This window comes from Lagopus leucura, unplaced genomic scaffold (assembly GCF_019238085.1).
Source record: "Lagopus leucura isolate 7727_CA_CO unplaced genomic scaffold, USGS_WTPT01 Super-Scaffold_100037, whole genome shotgun sequence".
In the NCBI taxonomy this organism is placed as follows: domain Eukaryota; kingdom Metazoa; phylum Chordata; class Aves; order Galliformes; family Phasianidae; genus Lagopus; species Lagopus leucura.
The window spans coordinates 5,422,101-5,440,904 of record NW_024962286.1 but is presented as its reverse complement, the minus strand read 5'-3'; the positions used below and the strand labels follow the sequence as shown (position 1 = coordinate 5,440,904).

At 53.8% G+C, this 18,804-nt stretch overlaps 1 protein-coding gene across 6 annotated transcripts in view; it reads left to right on the top strand.

The window, feature by feature from the left end:
• Positions 1-18,804, top strand: part of MEGF6 (multiple EGF like domains 6) — a 33,423-nt gene that overhangs the window by 8,626 nt on the left and 5,993 nt on the right. For 4 of the 6 annotated variants that reach the window (XM_042883061.1, XM_042883064.1, XM_042883065.1 and 1 more), the window contains exons 3-21: positions 6,325-6,447; positions 10,017-10,142; positions 10,224-10,346; positions 10,468-10,590; positions 11,936-12,073; positions 12,239-12,361; positions 12,867-12,989; positions 13,458-13,628; positions 13,779-13,910; positions 14,005-14,133; positions 14,771-14,899; positions 14,985-15,119; positions 15,220-15,354; positions 16,292-16,417; positions 16,976-17,107; positions 17,372-17,500; positions 17,607-17,738; positions 17,994-18,122; positions 18,238-18,366. In XM_042883061.1, coding sequence (XP_042738995.1) covers positions 6,325-6,447; positions 10,017-10,142; positions 10,224-10,346; positions 10,468-10,590; positions 11,936-12,073; positions 12,239-12,361; positions 12,867-12,989; positions 13,458-13,628; positions 13,779-13,910; positions 14,005-14,133; positions 14,771-14,899; positions 14,985-15,119; positions 15,220-15,354; positions 16,292-16,417; positions 16,976-17,107; positions 17,372-17,500; positions 17,607-17,738; positions 17,994-18,122; positions 18,238-18,366 — 2,487 coding nt within the window. Of the gene's footprint in view, positions 1-1,744; positions 1,810-2,371; positions 2,673-6,324; positions 6,448-10,016; positions 10,143-10,223; positions 10,347-10,467; positions 10,591-11,935; positions 12,074-12,238; positions 12,362-12,866; positions 12,990-13,457; positions 13,629-13,778; positions 13,911-14,004; positions 14,134-14,770; positions 14,900-14,984; positions 15,120-15,219; positions 15,355-16,291; positions 16,418-16,975; positions 17,108-17,371; positions 17,501-17,606; positions 17,739-17,993; positions 18,123-18,237; positions 18,367-18,804 lie in introns of those variants that run through there. The other 2 variants (XM_042883063.1, XM_042883062.1) reach the window with 2 other exon arrangements.

Sequence of the window (18,804 nt, the reverse complement as noted above, 5' to 3'; positions counted from 1 at the left end):
GTTCACTGGGTTTGAACCTGAGCTGCAGTGAGCATATTTGGTGTGATCCGAGTTCTCTGCTGATTCAGGTGCCCGTAGAGCATCGCTGCTCTGTTGGCTGTGGCTGCAGATAGAACTGCTCAAGCACTTCTGTATTCCTAAATTTCTCTGGAGCAGAAGAGCCATCCGAAGTGGTTTGGGTGGGTGATGGCTGTATGGTTTATTTACTTTGCTTGTTTTCTTTTATAAGGGAAACAAACCAGATTTCTGTTTCACACCAATCTTAGAGGTTCTACCTCTGTGCCACCTCCTTGAGCTGCTGCTATGCATTTCCAATATGGACTTGCAGGCTGCAGCAGCCTTTCCTACATCCATTAGCCAGCACCATTAGCCAAAACTGAAGTCCCATCCTGGGGACAGGAGCTCAGGTTTGCAGCAGCATAAAGTCATTTCTCACCCTGGGCCAACACCCCAAGCTTTATTCTTTTGCCTTCACTGTTCCTGACTTGCTGTGGGGGTTTCTGGATTGCTTTCATGTTCTCACTTTGGCTGTTTCCTTTTCACAGTCAGAAGAAATTTGGTTTAGGGTCCGGGTGGTTCTGAATGAGTTCAGAACCCGAGTTCATTGACCCATGTCTGAGTATGGAATGAACTTCAGGAACCTCAGCCCTTAGCATGTTGAACTACAACGTGCCACATCTTCAGCTGTACAGCTTCAGTTGTTTGGGTTCTTGCAGAATTCATTAAGGCCAAGACTGGATCAGAATGGAATTCCATGGGAGTGGCCCAAAGGAACCCCTTTGGTGCTGCTGGTCCCCCAGCCAGGAAGCCAGCACGACCTGCTGCTGCTGGCAGCGTGCTGCCATATCCAAACCACCCCATCGTACTTCATCAGCCACAGTAAATTAGGTGAGGAGGAAGCTGGGGCTGGCTCAGACCTGGCCAAGCAAAACTTATGTCATAAGCTTCTGCTCAAGCCTGAAGTGCTCTCGATACATGTGCTGCACACGGAGCCGTTCAGCAAAGCCTTGCATGACTTTTCTAATAGCAGCGTAAGGAAATATGGGATGGAACGAGTTTGTCACATCATTTGTTGAGCAGCAGCGGCTCCGATGGCATTTCTGTCAGTGGGATCTGAGTGGGGTCTGTGTGGGGAGCTGTGCTCAGCCAGGAGGGGTTCCCAGGTCCTGGAGGTGGGGGAAGGGCTCTCTGGTTTGTGTTTGCAGCCATGGAGCCGCATTCCAAGCCAGGATCATTTTGTATAGACAGCATCCTCATAACACTGCTGGCACAAGCGAGTCTGCCCAAAGCATTTTTCATAGCTTTATGGCATTGGTGCACGTCAGCACCACCAGAAGCATTTACAGGAAAAGTGTCAGCGCTGCCCACTGCAGCAGGGCTGGTAGGGGCCCTCCTGAGGAGGGGGTCAGGGCAGCAACAGCATACTGTGACATCTGGGTTGCTGGTTGGTCACTGGGTGCTCTGTGCTGTGCTGGGAGCTGCCCCTATGTGGGTCCATGGGTTGGGGTGCTCGTGGCTGGAGCCCACCGTCCTTCCCAGCAGCCCCCAACGCTTTGCTTTCTGGATTCAGCTCCTCTCCGTGCTTCAGGACTTTCTGTGGAATGCTATTCATTGCAGCCACAACCACAAGTTTTAATTTGGAATTTTACTACAGCCAAAGAAGACTTCTAAAAGCAGCAGCCCCACTCTCCCCCCTGGCTCAGCCCCACAAGCTCATTGTTTCAAACCATCCCAGAAGCAAAATGAGCCTTTTAAGCTCGCCTCTGGAAAATGCAACGAGCTGTTCTTACTTCTTGCTTAATGAAAAAGGTAAAATGAAATCCTAGGATTTGCATTATGGAAACGGTGTGGATTTCTCCATAGGGTTGCTCCTTAGCTGAGCTTAGCTTTGTCACTGGAGACTTTTTAGCTGTAAGGAAGGCACAGGGAAGCTTTGCACTTGCAGCCTCACCAGGTGCGTGTCGTTAGAGGGAGGTGCGGCGGTTGGGGCTGATTGCCTTACAGCGGGCACCTGGGCCGGGGGGCAACGGCGGCACTCGGGCGGGGGCTGCAGCGTAGCGGTTGGACAGGCGGTGATGTCAGTTGGGCTGGATTGCCGGCACCTGGGCTGCGTGCTGGGCACCCACGTCCATTCCTCCGTCCGTCCGTCCGTCCATGCAGGCAGCCTCCTGAGCCGCTCCGCCGCTACGAGCCCCCGCTCCGGCTCCTCGCCAATCCTTCCTTCGGAGGAATGCGGTGTCCCGGCCGCTGCTGGCGGTGCGGGGCGAGGGGCGGCGCTTCTCGGAGCTGCCCTCACCTGCGGGGGGCGGCGGAGCGCCCCGCGTCCAGCCCCGCACGGAGCCCCGCCCGCTCGCTGCGCCTTTGTGGGATTTTTGTTGGTATTTTTCCTTTTTTTTTTTTGGCTCCTGCAGCCCTCCCATTCCTCCTCTTACTTGCTGCAGGACCGCACTGTGAACAGTCGTTTCGGGTTTTTTTTTTTGGTCTTTCCTTTTTACCTTTTTGACTTCCCAGCATGAGGCAGGAACACTTTCGGATGCTGCTGTGGTGCTTCGGTTTTTTGGGTGGCATCCCCGGTGCTGCCGGCAATCACTACCGTTACCAATGGAGGAGCTGCTATCCTTGTTACCTGGGGCGCGGGGGGTCCAGCATTGGCCACGCCGAGATGCGACCAGGTAGGTGCTGGGCTCAGCCCGGGGGGGGGGGGGGGGGGAGTGCGGCCCGGGGGCTGGTGGTGGGGGGCTGGGTGCTGCTCTGGGGCTCGGTAGCTGAGCCCCCAGGTGGGACCTTGGGTTGGCAGCAGTTGGGTTTGCATCCCACTGAACTACTGCACATCTGACCACGCTCGTGTAGCAGCTTGGATGTAGATAAGACTGTGAGTCTTATGTGGCAGATTTATTCTGAGAAGTGATTTCTGGCAGGGGGGGGAGAACTGAGAGTTTCTATCAGTTGCTGTGCAGTTACGTGGCTTGGTTTGGCACGCTGGAAAGTTGAGTATTTGTGTGATGATCGGGGGGGGGGATATTGGGTAAGGAATCATTTCTGTAAGCTCTCATATATCTGCCTCCTCATCCCTGTGTGTTCAGCTGGCTTAGCAGCAGGCAGGAGTTGAGGCTGCCTAAAGATGTTGGAAAAAGTGGAGAGTATGTGAAGTCTGTTGAGGGCTTTTGGTGCTTGTGAGTAGTGCAGGTATCAAGGAATGCGTTGTCTTATTGTGAGATGATCCCAATAAACGAACAGCCCATGCTGTTGAACATAAAAGCATTATCTGTACACGTGTGAGATGTGGAAGAGCTCAGGAAATGTGGAGTTGTTATTGCTTGGAGACCAGACCACAGAATCACAGAGTTCACACTGCAGCTGGAGTTTCCATCCCTGGCTACATTAACTCGAGTGGCTTGTCCAAGGTGACCAAGCTTTGCCTGGGGTACAAATTTCCAACTCCGAAAGCAAAGTGAGCCCAATGAGCTGCTGCAGGGGCATCTCGTGGGCAGCCTCCTTGTGCAAACAGGGAAAGAAGAGGTGCTTTGTGTAATGGTGGTGCACACATAATTGGAGTCTCGAGTGCTTTAAAATCTGTTCTGTGTACACAGCGCTCTGCTGGATCCCTGCATTCGTGTTGAGTGGCTAATTGCAGTGCTGTGGGTTATGTCCTCCTGCAGCCAACCTGTAAAGGAGAGATCATTACTCTCTGCTGGGGTTCTGTGTGAAATCATTGCACCTGGAGGCCCCTATTCCCTCTGTGATGCTATGACCCAGCCCAGCTGTGTGCTCTCCTTTAGTTCTGTTGCTTGCAGCAGGTGTGAGTGCCTTGGGCAGTGCCTCATGGTTTGGGCACCGTGGTTTGCTGTGCTGCCTGTGTTCCCTGCCACGTGCTGCTCGCACGGCCCATGCGTGGGGTTGTGTTCTATCCTAATGGCGGAGAAGTGGGATAAAGTGAAGCTGAGAAGAAGGGTTGGAGCAGATGACTGCAGTGGCAAGTTGGGAGCTGGCAGCTGGCTTGTTGTTACGTGCATCTCTGTTCCACCCTGAGTCATGCGCAATTATCGGCACCATCAGGAGACTGAAACGTGAGCAAGGCTTGTAAGGGAGAGCTGTGCTTGAAGGCAAAAGGAGGAGAGGTGAGGACAAAGGCAGTGCTGGAGGCAAGGTAGCTGCTGGTCCCTCTGCACTGCATCCGACTGTCAGAGCATCCGTTCCTGAAATGCTCTTGGAAACTTCTGCTGCTGAGGTTGGTGCAGGGGTTGTGTGTGGATAAGAGCTATAAGCACCTCTGTTCTCTGTAGGAGCAGCTGCTGTGGAAGTCCAGCAGGCTTGGAACAACCCTGTGGAGCTCAGGTTTGGGTTTTTTTTCCCATCCCCTGCAGCCTGGCACCAGGCTGTGTCCCGTTGCTGAGCACCCCAGTGTGGTTGGGTTGTCTCCTTCCATCCTCACCGCTTGGTGAAACTGCTGAAAGCAGCTCTAATGAGCTGGTACTGAAAAGATAAAGTAGCTGCATCCCACATGGGCTCATCTTGGTGGATTTTAATTAACCATTTCCCTGCAGCCTGGCTCAGTAATCAGGCTAATTGCTGCAGGGGTTACAGCCTGGTTAGCTGGAGAGCAAACCCTTGCATCGTATCGGCTGCTGCTGCCTGCAGCTGGGATTCCTCTCCTCCTCCTCAGCCTCTCACAGGAGATAAACTGCCCCTGAACAAAATGCTCTGTAATCTGCAGAGCTGCTGTTGCTGCTTTCCTTCCCCTAACACAGAGCTGCTGTTCAGGATCAATCTCTGCGCTGCCCCACCAGGGAGCTGTGTGCGGTTGGGCTGTGCAGCATCACAACCCCTGCACTCTGCCCTTCCCCTGCTGTCCCACAGCAACTCTGTGGGGTCGGGAGGAGTGAATCCCATTGGGGGACACTGCTGAGAGCATCGATGCTGCTGCTCCACTGCACCCGTGTCAGTGTGGAGAGCTCCCATAACCTTTCACAGACAGGGGCTTTCCTAACCCCGTGCCAAGTTGTGCTTCCAGCACTCGCTGTGTTTGGTTTTGGCACTGCTTTGGGGCGTTTTGGCCGTGCTGCTGCCCTACCAGTGCTGCTTGGCACTGCGCTGTGCTCCTGGCAGGGCTGCTTGCTGCCCGCTCAGGAGAGAAGACTGCGTGCTTCTCACTTCCCTTCCTTGGCACGCTAATTCCAACCAGATTTTGTCAGTTCTCCAATAGGAAAATCGCCTTGGTGCGTCATGAACCGCGTCGCGTGGAGTGGAGCGCTGCCATCGCTGTGCTCCCAATGCCTTGTGCCAATGCGGCGTGGCCCACGGGGGTGCACAGATCCTGTCCCCGTTGGACCCAGTGCCATCGCCTTCTGGCTTTGGGTTAGAGTTGAAGGGAAGCGGTAGAACGTTCCCTGAAATTCAGACCAGAGAACTTTGTTATTCCATGTCACTTACCCAGACCTCAGGCTTTGTGGTCTTGAGCCAACTCAGAATGGAGGAGGTTGGTCCGCAATAGGGTGAACACCAACCTGCACAGCTCCAATGCCTGCACCTTGCACACCCTCCCTGCGTGCAGGGTTTCTCCTCTTGTGCTGATTCTTTGACTCTTTCCATCACATGTTGGATCTCCGGTGCGATTTACGTTTCTGCCCAGCTCTGGAAATGAATGCTAGTATTAAAGGCAATGTAGGAGTTGTGAAAATTTGGTTGGGGTTTGGCAGAGGGATGGCCTTTTGTTCAAGGGCACGTGGGCTGAACAGTGGGAGCTCCATCGGATCGTGTTGGAGGGGCTGGGAGCTGTGGTTGGGATTCTCACCTTTGGACACCAATCCTTACATGCTGCCTCTGCAGCTCCCCATTCACTTTGCATCTTTCCCCCTCCCTCCAGCCCTTCATATTCAGCAGTGGCTCTCACCATTCGGGTCACAGGCAGACCATCCATTTGTGGTCCAGATGGATGGATCTACCTTCAACAGACAGCAAGGGAATGCAAAACACTGCTGAACCCACAGCTTTCAGGGCAGATAGCTCTTGGGAAGTACTGCAGCAGTGCTCATGGCTGCCCTGGTGTTACGGTGGTGTGCCTCCATGTGGGAAAAGGGACTGTTGGAAGTTGAGCAAGAGGAAGGATGGTTTACACTGATTGACAAACAAGATGCATTTTTTTCTGATTGCATGCTTGTCCTTGAAATCTCTTAAATCACTTGGCTGCTTAAACTTGATGGAAATAGCAGCGCTGTTCCTGATGCATTCATTCTTCGAATCTGGAGCCACTCAGCAGAGGATAAATAATTCTGACTTCAGATACTGTCATGCCCACTTCTCTGACGTTCTTTTTTTCTTCTGCAGATGTTGATGAGTGCCAGGTTCACAATGGGGGCTGCCAGCACAGATGTGTGAACACCTTTGGATCCTATTACTGTGAGTGCAAGCCGGGCTTTCGCCTGCACACAGATGGCAGAACCTGCATTGGTAAGTCAAAGGTTTTTGTGTTCCTTGGGAATGCCTACTTCTTCACAGCCCTCCTCATACCTGAAAGTGTGTGCTGTTGTACATGAAGTGGTTGATGTTGGCTTGTACTCTTGCATCACGGCCCTGTTCACAGATAGCAGTGATAGGATGAGAGGGAACGGCCATTAGTTGCTCCAGGGGAAGCTCAGGTTGGATATAAGGAAACATTTCTTCTCCAAAGGAGTGGAGAAGCTTTGGAACAGCTGCCTTGGGAGGTGGTGGAGATTCCAACCATGGAGATGCTCCATGTAGCACCTGGGGATGGAGACTGGTGGACGTGGTGGGGTGGGTTGGGGTTGGACTTAATGCTGGCATGGCTCCTTTGGACCAGCAGAGCTGCACTGAACACTGATGGTTTTTGTTCCTGACACTTCTGTGATAGCAATACACATCTATGTGTGTACATGCCCTGCTGTCAGCACAGCTCGGTGCTGGCCCATTAGGGCAGTGGTGTCGAGGGATGGAAGTAAACATCTTTTTCCTGTAAAAGCTCGGAAGAGGGCTGTGGATCAGCAGTTGTTTCCCTGCACGATGCTCAGTGCAGTGCTGGGGTGGCTGCAGGGCTGGCTCGTGCCTGGCCCCTTTTAGTTGGTGCTGCAGACAGTAAAGCAAGGCACAACGCAGGGGGTGAAGCAGCATAGTCTTTCAGAAGTTGCCCAGGCACCTCTAAAAGTGGGTTGTTAAGGGTCTGTTCAGCAGCTTTGGTTGTCCACAGCTCTGCAGTGCGAGGTCCTGCATTGCCTTTGTTGTTCTGTTAGAGTGAATCTCTGATGATTTGAGTACAGAAAGGAGAACAGGAAAACAGCCTGAAAGTGAAATGGAGCAAAAAGAGCCATTGGACGTCCTGAGATCACCCCTCTTTATCAGAACCACATGGCAGGAGGCAGCGAGTTGACATCTTTGGGCCTTCTCCGAGGTTCCAGAGTTGGGGGAGGGACTACAGGGCCAAAGCAAAGAGTTTAATCTGAGCCTGTTGCTTGTGTTGGCCGGCAGAAGGGGGAGATGGTCTGCATTAACACAGCGTGGCTCTGGAAATTGTCTGAGGTTGGAATAAATCGGGTTGGGATTACATGGCGGAGCCCTCTTTGTATTGAGAGTGAAGAACGAAGAGATCTCGCATTTAGCAGAGGTTTTTGTCGTGCCATAAGGGTGTGTGTGGGCTTGGTCTACGTGATGGGACCCCACTGGGATGGAAAGGTGGTGCAGATGGGAACGTGGGGATCCCACGGCGGAGCAGCAGAGCTCTGGGTGCATCCGTCTGCTGTGTGCACTCCTGTGCCACCCAATGTCCCGAGTGCAGGTCCTGCAGGGCCAGCCACTGTGCTCTGCTTGCAGACGATGAAACCTCATCTGCAGAAAATCTGTCTGAGCTCTAATTGCCAAAGGCTGCACGACGCACAGGATGACACTGGGTTTGGCAGCGGCGGCGCAGAAAAGCTGAGCTAGGAAAAGCATCTGGGAATGGAAATATTTTTAGAGTGGTTCTGTAAACAAAGAAAGAAAAGGAGCAGTAATTAGAACAAGGGCTGCGGGCTGTGCTGTGCCAAGAGCCGGCTGGGAGACCCTGAGCACATGGAACAGCACCCAAAGTGCTGTTAGTGCGTTTTGTTTGTTGTGCCTCGGTGTTCCTGCTCTGGAATGGGATTTGTTCCTCTTGCAGCAAAACCAAAGCCCTGGCCCGTGCACTGCAGTGCTCTCTGCTCGTCCCCGAGTGCCACGTACAGCAGAGTGTGTTGGCAGGGCTGTGCTGCTGCTCCTATTGCCCACAGTGCCACGTGGAGCACATGGGCTCCCATTGTCTGCAGACCAGGAGCACAAGGCTCCCATAGGGTCACTGGGCTCTAAGAACACATTGCTGAAGGCAACCCAAAGGAAATGGTGTTTTTGTGTCTAAGTTGCCCTGTTGGAGAGCCTGCAGCGTCCGACCTTGTAGCATCTCCATCAGCATCTTCTGCTTAAGTCGTGTTGTGGAGAAGGATCTGAACTTTGGGTTCTTCCACTCTGAAAATTCCAAAAGCATGCAGAGATGGCAGTTATTCAAACTGCAAATTCATGGGATCACTGCATCCTGGGAGGTTATTTTAGATGTAAGATGCGTTGGCTGGTTGTAGATCGGCCAAGCATTTTTCCCATAAGGAGGAATATTTTGGCAAGCTTCAGTGTTGTTTTTCTTCCTTTTTTATTTTAATAAAAGCACTCCAAGCACAGCTCCATGATTTATGGATGTTTTAAAATGTACATTATTAAACACTTAAATATAGCAGAAATGTTTGATGACCACCCATCCCTGCCCTATAGCTCTGCAGTCACCTCAGATACTTCTGCTGTCTCCATCCAAATAAATTAAACAATGTCAGTGAAGCAGCACAGACTGATAATTCTCACCTCAGCCCTGTGCTGTGTATGGCAGCGTTTTGACCCCATGAAGTCATATTTATTCCCCCAAATGCCTGCTTGTTAATGGAGCTGATCCTTGCGGGTGATGGTTGCCATCGGACACAGGCTGCAGTGGTGCAGGAGCCATCAGTGCCAGCAGTGTTCCTCTGCAGGGACCTGGCTTTGCTGTGGAACCTTCAGCTTCCTTATAGGATTTCTCAGAGTCAGGACTTGGGATCCTCCTGCAGTGCAAAGAATGGGTCAGAAGTGCAGGAACCTCTTTGGTGACAGAAACCAGGTGGCTGCCCTGTCCACAGTGTGAGACAGAGCAGAGCTGGGAGGGCGCAGTGCAGTTCTGTACAGATGCTGGTGCTGCGCTCTGAGTGCCGCAAAGCTGCTGTTCCTTGCTTGCAGCACTTATGGCTGCAAGATATGCCCATCTCCTGCTGCACTTCACCCTTTGGGTGCTTATCCCACAGAGCAGTCTGAGCTATTTTAAAGCTAATTAATCATAGTGAGCTCCTAAAGAGGAGGGGAGGGGAAAGAAAAAGATACTCCACGCCTTTGGCTTTGGGATGTGTCCTCGGCTGTAACCTAAGCAAACCCTCTGTTTTCTGCCTGTGTGAAATCCTCTGGGTAGGAGAGTGCATTGCACAAGGCCCCCAGCAGTGCTGCAGGCAGGGAGCCCAGCCCCCTTCCTACAGAGCATCCCTGAGCAAGTGCACCCAGCTCGCTGCTTCTGCAGCAGGCTCACAGGATGGGACGTGTCACACCAGGTCAAAGCAGGGATAAGCAGGAGGGTGCTTGAAATCCCTTCCTCTTGAACGCTCCCAGAAGAACCGATGGTGCCTGCTGGCCTCGCCCTGTGTAATTGCTGTCTTTTGCATGGCTCGGCGCCAGGAACCTAATTTTCCATGTTATTTTGTGACAATAAAATTGGAGCATGCCTGAGTGCAGCTCTCTGAGCAGCAATTAAGTGGCTTTAGCTGTGGCACTGCATTTGCACCATCTGAGCAAAGCTATGAGATTTCGGCGCTGCTGTAGCAACGATCTGCCGTTAGCCCACCTCGACAACTTAAATAGCTTTATGACTTCAAACCCTCTGATGGTGCTTTCGGATGATGTTTTTTTGTGCTTTCCCACCCCCGTACCAGCACTGAACTCGTGTGCAGTGAACAACGGTGGCTGCGAGCACGACTGCGTGCAGCTGACAGCCAACCAGCACCAGTGCCGCTGCCGCCGGCTGCACCGGCTGCGGGAGGACGGCCGGCGCTGCGCCTGTGAGTGCCGGGCAGTGGGGGGAGGGATGGCAGCCCTACGTGCGGGGCTCAGTGGGTCATTTCTGCTTCTTTCGACCCCAGTGTGGAGCCCCTGTGCTGAGAGGAATGGGGGCTGCATGCAGCTCTGCCGCGATGTCCGGGGAGCGGCGCGCTGCGAGTGCCATCCTGGATACCGGCTGGGACCCGATGGCAGAGCCTGCCAAGGTGAGCTCCTGCGGGGCCAAGCAGCGTTGCCACTGCTTTAGGAATTGATGGGGTGATGCTGAGGGATGCGCCGTCAACACTGTTTCAAGGCTGCTGCTCTTCTGGCTTTTCCCATTTGTAGATGTGGATGAGTGCTTGGCCGGCCTGGCCATGTGTGCACACCGCTGCCTGAACACCCACGGCTCCTTCATGTGTGCCTGCAACCCGGGCTATGAGCTGGGAGCAGACAGCAGGCAGTGCTACCGTAAGTACTGCGGTGGGATGGGGGGGTCTGTGGGTCAGAATGGGGGAAAAAGGAGTGTGGGGGGTCCTGCTGATAAGGAGCACTTGGTACAGCCTGCTGAGAGCGGACCGAGTCACAGAGCTCCATGTGCCGTGGTCAGAGCTGTTGGCTTCTCCCACCAACAGGACTCATCTTCATCTTTAAAGTTACCATTGCACAGGTTTAGATGGTTTACTTGGAGCTGTTTGGTTCCAAATGGGCCAAGTCCAACTCCCGGGGACTGCATTGGATGAGTTTGGTCAGCTGTAGATGTGTAACTGAAGGAGGAATTGAGCTAATGATGTGATCACATCTGCTCCCATCAGGAAGAGAAATAAACACAATTGAATGCCAGAGTGAGCCAGATTGCCATATGTTCAGCCAAAGCACATCAGCAGAGACAGCCTGAAGCAAAGTAGTTCAGAGCAATGCAAAGAGCTGTGTGCTGTTCAGGAGCCAAAGCACTGCTGGCACCTCTCTTCCTAAGGGCATGGTTGATCCCACACTGCATGTTCTGCTGAACAAAATCCTGTAGCTCAGTTTCAGTAGCATCCACTTTTGCATGTAGATGATTGGTGTTCTTGGATGAGCACACGCTTCTTGCAGGTTTGTTCCCTGCTGTGCCCTGGCTGACCACACGTTAGCAAGGGAGGAGAAAAGATTCGTGTTCTGAGATCTGGAAGTTAGCTTTCGGCTGTGGCACAGCCTTTGTTTTCTACATGCACAGACCCACTGGGGAGCACTGAGCTCCTCTTCTTTCATCTTTCTTGGGCCTGAATGCACCAAAACCTCAAGAATGTTCCTGTAGGCGGCAGCTATTTTTCTGAGGTTCGAGAGTGACTCAGAGCCCCATGGTACTTGAGCCTAAAGAAGCTTCATTAGCTAGGCTGGGGTTTACAAGAACTTTGCCAAGCTATGAAGACACATGGCTGCTATTGATGCTTGCCTCCTCCATTCAGCCATGTCAGTCACTGCCTTTCCTAGCTGCAGGCATCTGGATATTTGCAGCACTCAGCTGCTCCCATTCCCAGCTGGCATCCAAACAGCTCTGTGCTGGGAAGGCTGAGCCAACTCTGGTTGGCAGCACATCCTGCAGCTCGTCAGGAATGGGAGCAGCTCTGTCTGCAGTCTGGTTCATCTCAGCTTGACCATGAGCCTGGCCCCGAGGGGCTCCACAGGGTTATTTTTGTACAGTCCTTTCCAGCCCAGTCTATTCCCATCCCTTCCCTGCAGCACAGCACTGCTCTGCTCAGCAGGGCCGTGTACCAAAAGCACACGTAAGGAGTTGGTGCCGTGGCACTGGATGCTGATGGAATTCCTTCTGCAGGGATAGAAATGGAGATTGTGAACAGCTGTGAGAGTGGCAATGGTGGCTGCTCCCATTTGTGCCACCACAGCAGCACTGGCCCCATCTGCACCTGCAACTCAGGCTATCGGCTGCAGGATGACCACAGGACCTGCACTGGTAAGGCGAGGCTTGCTCCTTGTTTTCACAAATCTATCCCAAGCCACGAAGACCCTCATGTGTCAGCTGCTGCGTGCACATACACCATGAGGCTATCATGGAGCAATGTCAACAACTGCTGCTACCGCTGTGTATTGACACCCAGCACCCTCTGCTTTTATTTAGACATCAACGAATGTGAGGACGGCTCTCACTGCTGCCAGCAGGACTGCTACAACTACCCTGGGGGCTACGAGTGTGCCTGCCATGCTGGGTACCGGCTGCGTGCTGATGGCTGTGCCTGTGATGGTGAGCAGGGCGCATGCAGTGTGGTGCGTGTGTTGTCCTTGCTCCTGTAGCACCCATCCATTGGGCCAGCAAAGCTATGGGGCTTTGAATTCAATGACTTCAAGTCAGGCTGCCTCAGATTTGCTCCAGGTCTGAATGCAGCCACAGTTTGCACACATCAGTTTTTCAGTATTGACTGAGCGTTGCCCGTAATTTCCATCTTGGTGGAGTTGGTGGTAAATACAAGTGTCTGTGTAAAGCATGGATGACTTGGGGACAAATGCAGGCTATTAATGAAAAGAAGTTGTTCTGCCTGGTTGTGAGCAGCTAGGCACCTCTTCCAGTCGCTCCCAGTTATAAAGCCATGCAATCACTGGAGTTGGAAGAGACCCTTGAAGGCCATCTGATCCCCCTCCCCTGCAATGAACAGGGGCTCTCCATCACTTGGGCAGTCTCCTTCAGCTTTCAGAGCTTTGTGTACCCAGTGAAGTGCTGCCACCTGCTCACTGTCCCCTTTGTGTTTTAGATGTGGATGAGTGCTCCTCCAACAACGGTGGCTGTGAGCACACGTGCCAGAACCAGGTGGGGTCCTTCCAGTGCAGCTGCCCCGTTGGGTACAAGCTGGATGGAGACAGGAAGGGCTGCATCTGTAAGTGCTGCATGCTGGGCACCCTGTGCCTGTCCCCCTGCAGCAGGACCATAGAAACAACCTTACACCATCAGGAGCATCAGAGTGCCTGTCCTGCCCATCCCTGAGGCTTTATAGGCTGTGCAACCCCTGCTGCAAGTGCCACGCTTAGCCCTGTGAGGGAAGGGAACCAGGATCTGTAGCTGATGTGTGCTTGTTCCAAGAGGGCACCAAGCTGAAATGCATCCCTTAGTTTTGTTGGGTGGGCAGTCTGCCCCAGTGAATTGGAAAAAGCCAAGTGGGAAGGAGTGGATCACTGCTGTAGAGATATCAGTGACGTGATGAATGCTGAAGCAATTGTACAAACCCTGTACTGAAGTTCTGGTTTCCCTTCGTTATGGTAGAAGTTCTGTACTGTTCCCCACCCCCAGATGAGCTCTTTTCCATTTTCTCCCTCTGACTTTGTGGTCTCTGTGGCTGTTCCCCCAGCTGTAGAGAACTCAGTGGAAGCCCTGGATGCCCGGCGCCCCATCATGCGCCCCGTCCCCCACGTGGCCATCCTGCGGGATGAGCTCACCCAGCTCTTCAGCGACGACTATGAAGAGGAGGAGGAGGAAGAGATGGAAGCAAGAGGAGAGCACACGCTTTCAGAAACATTCGGTGGGTGTTTCATTTTGCTTGGAAGCCTCCAGTTTGAATCGTGGGTGCTGGGTCTGTGCCTGGTGGATGCACGAGCAGCCACAGGCTGTAATGTTGGGGTTGCTGGGGGCAGTCTTGGGGAGGGCATCTCACCGTCTTGTCTTGTTGCAGTCTGTCTGGAGAACACCTTTGGCCACGACTGCAGCCTGACATGTGAGGACTGCCAGAATGGGGGCACCTGCAACGTGGAGGGGACAGGCTGTGAGTGCCCGGCCGGCTGGAGCGGGCTGCTGTGCAACCAGAGTGAGTGGTGCTGCCCATAGACCCTAATGCACCTTATTCAGAGGTCAAACCCACAGTTGTGCATGCTGTTAAAGCTGTGCCCTCTGTCCCACAGCCTGTCCGCCCGGAACCTTTGGCAAGAACTGCAGCCAGCTCTGCCTGTGCCAGAATGGGGGCACCTGTGAGCCCACCACCGGCACCTGCCGCTGTCCGCCTGGCGTGGCTGGGATCCACTGTGAGGATGGTGAGAGCCCTTGGGCAGAAACAGCTGTGTTCCATTGGTATTTTTCCCTTGGCAAAGCAATGAGCATCTCTTCAGGTGTTTGTCATGTGCTTCTTTGGAGCCTTCTGTATTTGCTGGGGTTGGTTCCCCCCCCCATCTGAGGGTGTTCCTTGCTCCCAAAGAATTGAAACCTGGGGGGCACGGAAGCGACGAGACAATGAGGGATTTGGCCACAGATGGAGGGTTAGGATCATACAGAAGCTGTTACTGAAGGAGGAGAACATGAAGTAAGGCAGGAGATAGCTGGAGCTTTTCTTTCTGTAGGAAGGAGGTGGTTGAAGGGTGCAGAGAGAAAACAGGAAGGTGAGATTAAAGCAAGCAGTGCCAGGACACCTGGGGAGGGCTGTGCTGCAGCTCTGTGCTGACACAGTGATTTGTCCATGTGCTTCTCATGTGGAGAACTCAGTTTTGAGCTAGTGCGGGGAATCCTGTTGCCCTTATTGGAGATCCCAGCATCTTCCTGGTCAGACAGCAGTCCCTCCCTCACTGCAGCCTGTGCCTAGGTTTGTCTGTGACAATGTACTCCGATTTTGGTATGTGTCTTTCCTGCAAGACATGAAATTACAGACCCAAACTGCCTCACCATCCCTATCACCAGGGTGCCCAAAAGGATTTTTTGGAAAGCAGTGCAGGAAAAAATGCAACTGTGCCAACCGAGGTCGCTGCCATCGCATCTACGGAGCGTGTCTGTGTGATCCTGGCCGGTACGGGCGGCACTGCCACTTGGGTACGCCTCTGTTATGGGTGCATGCTGCCTTTGGGCTGGGTGCTGTAACAGAAGGGTCACTCCTGCCCTGTCCTCGTCCCTGCAGCGTGCCCCAAGTGGACGTTTGGCCCCGGCTGCTCCGAGGAATGCCTCTGTGTGCAGCCCAACACGCAGCACTGCGACAAGCGGGACGGCTCCTGCCGCTGCAAGCCTGGCTACCGCGGTGTGCACTGCGAGAGCAGTGAGTGTCCTGATGGATATTGCAAGGCTTCATCCTCCTGAGACCTCTGCGTCTCTTGCTTGCCTAGATTAGGAACTAAACATGCTATCTTTGTCCCCAGAGTGTGAGCCTGGCCGCTATGGGGAGGGCTGCAGGAAGAAGTGCAGCTGCTCTCCAGACACACAGTGTGACCACGTCACCGGGCAGTGCTGGAAGGAGTGTCCTCAGGGCTACCATGGGGAGAACTGCGACCAAGGTGAGGTGGTGGGGTTGGAAGTGGCTTCCGATGACCCAAATCTGGGATCTCGTAGAGCTGGGAGCTTAGAGAGGGAGGCAGGATTCTTGTGCATAGAGATCCTTATTCAGAAAAGGAAGACAAGCTCTCTCTGCCTCCTGCCCCGTGGGCATCCCTGCTGTTGTAGATGAAGGTGACAGATATCGATCTGTCTTTTTTCCTCCCTTTGATATCCTTTTACTTCCAGACCATCAGTCCCCAGAAGAATGGCATTGTGTTTCCCCTTCTGTTCTTTTTCCTCTGCTGAAGTTCTGTTTGATCTGCACATGGCAGATTCTGTACTTCGTGCACATTAGGACTTAAACTTCTGCCTGTGTATGAAATTCCCAGAGCAGTTCCTCTCTCTTTGCTCCATGCTCACCTTCCCTGTTTTCCTCCTGCTGCAGCTTAACTTCTGCTGTAAGAACCCCAAGGCTGTGAGTGGAAGCGCAGTAGATTCTTGCATCCCATATTGCATCCATTCATTCCAAAGGGCTGCAGCAGCACTGCAGCTCCCGGGTGCTCAGCTGAGGATAGTTAATAAAAGGAATAAGAAAGGAGCTCAAGCCTGCAGGGGGGGAGTCACAGGAAATAACACAAATATTTGTACAGAAATAGGAGGCTTTTGGCTGTTGTTGGGACCTGGAAATGATTAAAGGGTGAAGACAAACATCTGCCATCAATTAGCACAGAGCAGGAATAACAAAAACTCCACTGTGTCACTTGAAATTTATGAGCTAGGGTGCCTTTTCCTGCGCTAATTGTGAGTGCTGGTGCATGTGTGTCTTGTAGGAACACAAAAAAAAAGACCACGAGCGTGGTGTGTGTCTGGGGGCTCGGAGAGGTCTGTGGGAGCTCAGTGGCTCTTGGCCTGTGTGCAGCTCTGTCACCTGCAGCTCTCACTGCTGTTTGCTTGCAGAGTGCCCTGCAGGGCGGTTCGGGGCCGGCTGCCTGCTGCTCTGCTCCTGCGGCGGGGCTCCCTGCGATGCGGTCAGCGGGCGGTGTGTGTGCGCAGCGGGACGGACAGGGCACGACTGCACCCAAGGTGAGTGCATCTGGTGCTGCGTGACAGCAGCTGGAAGCCACTGATGGAGTGTGGATGTCCTGTTCCTAAGTTTCAAATACAGTGAGCTGGCCCTGTCCCCAACCCTGCAGCATCTCAGCTGCCTTGCTCAGCCGTCAGCAGTCTGCGTCCCTCGTGCTGCTCCTGCAGGGTGACAGTGGCTGCCAGGTTAGCATGCTTTGCCAGGAGCTCTGCTCCTCAGCAGCAGATGTGAATCTCAAGTTGACACGAGGGCCCTGGCAGGCTCACACTTACTGAGGGATGTTTATAAAACAAACACTGAGATGTTGTCTTCACTGCTGGCCATTTATTCCCAAACAAAAGCATACAAACTAGACAGGAGATCCACTAACAAGAAATTAGGCTTCCCACCTTGCCCTTTTGGTTGCCAGCTCTCTGCATGGGGGTCATGCAGCCCCTTGTCCCTGTCCAAGAGCAATGAGGAACCAGCCCATCTCCAGTCCCAAGCTGAGCCATCAGCCTGCTCTGTGCCACTTACCAGAGGCATTGGGCCGCCCTTGTTCTCTCTGATTGCTGCAGCCTGTCCAGAGGGTCGCTGGGGCCTCGGCTGCCAAGAACTGTGTCCTGAGTGTGCCAACAATGGTAGCTGTGACCCTGCCACGGGAGCATGCGTGTGCCCACCGGGCTTCACTGGCAGCCACTGCCAGGATGGTGAGCGTTGGGTCATGGTGGATTCTGGGTCCATGATTGTGAGTGTGGGGTCATGATAAGTGTTGGGTCTGTGATGGTGAGCATTGGGTTGTGGTGAATGCTGGGTCCGTGATGGTGAACCTTGAGTCATGGTGAGTGTCAGGATTAAGGAGAGTTGGGGTCATGGTGAATGTTGGGTCCACGATGGTGAGCGCTGTGCTTGTGGCTGTGTGTGCTGTGCCCTGGGCTCGCTGTGGAGTTGCAGCTTGTGTCCCTGCCTTGCAGTGTGCCCACCCGGCTGGTTTGGCCAGGACTGCCAGCAGATCTGCAGCTGTGGGAATGAGGGACATTGCCATCCCGTGACGGGGATGTGCAGCTGCGCACCCGGCTGGACGGGCCACGACTGCCGGAGAGGTACAGCGCCTGCATCATCATGCATTGTTCATAGGAGACTCTGAGCTGTGCAGTGCTAGGCTGGGGCTGGCTTCTTTACCATCCCCGTGCTGTGCCTGTGTTGCAGGCTGTGCTGCGGGGCGCTGGGGTCCAGGCTGTGCCAATGTCTGCGAGTGCAGCAGCAGCACCGGGAGCTGCGATGCGGTGACGGGGCAGTGCGCCTGCGATCCCGGCCACACGGGCAGCCACTGCGAGGAGCGTGAGTGTGTGCTGCAATGAGTTTGGGCTCAGGTTTGTTTCCCAGAGCCCTGTGGGAAGGGTCGGTGCTGTAGCAGCGGTAATTCTGTCCTCATGATGCCGTCCTGGTGGGTGTGTGGGTGCATCTGTGAGCAGCGGACTCTCGTTTTAAACACGAGGCGGCCATATCCTTCCAGATCCCTTTTGTCCTAACCTGTGCTCCCACTGCAGCACAATCCCAAGGATGGTTCCTCAGTGCTCTTTGCTCTCTCCCCAGGGTGCCCAGCAGGATGGTTTGGGTTGGGCTGCCGGCACCGCTGCCAGTGTGAGCATGAGGCCATTTGTGACCACATCAGCGGGGCGTGCACGTGTGCTGCGGGCTGGCGGGGGACCTTCTGTGAGCACTGTGCGTAGCCCAGGGCATGGAGTGATCCTTGGGTGTCTGCTCACCCACTGTGCACCCCTAAGAGCTGTCCATTCTTCTTACAGACCCTCTGGGCTGTTTGCTTTGTTCCCTACAGCTTGCCCGGATGGATTTTATGGCATTGAGTGTCGGCACGCCTGCAACTGCCAGAATGGAGCCCGCTGTGACCACATCACTGGGCAGTGCCACTGCCAGCCGGGCTGGACCGGGCCCCGCTGTGCCCGTGGTGAGTGTCCCCAGGGCTGGATCTGACCCCATGCAGCACACACAGCTTTGCTCTTGCTCCAACACTGGGTGTGCAGAGCAATTCCCTTAGGGATTTGTCTGATGTGCTGGGATCCCTCTGGCATGATTCAGTTCGTGCCTTTTTGTGTTTGTTTGTTTTTGCTGCTGAGAACAGCAGAGCCCCCAGCCCACATCTCACAGCGCTGAAGCACTGATGGAGCTGTTGTCATCCCAACATCTGTTTCCATGCACCACGCAGTGCCAGGTTTTGGCCAGGCTCTGTGTTCTTCATGCCAAGAGGGGGCAGCGTTGTGTGCTGCGTCTATTGAGGTGCCAAGGAGGAAATACCAAATCTCTCCAGAGGGGCTCTATTCTTACACGGCTCTTAGCCAAGCTTTGCAGACTGGAATGGTTCAAAGGTGCTTCAAACCTGGACTGC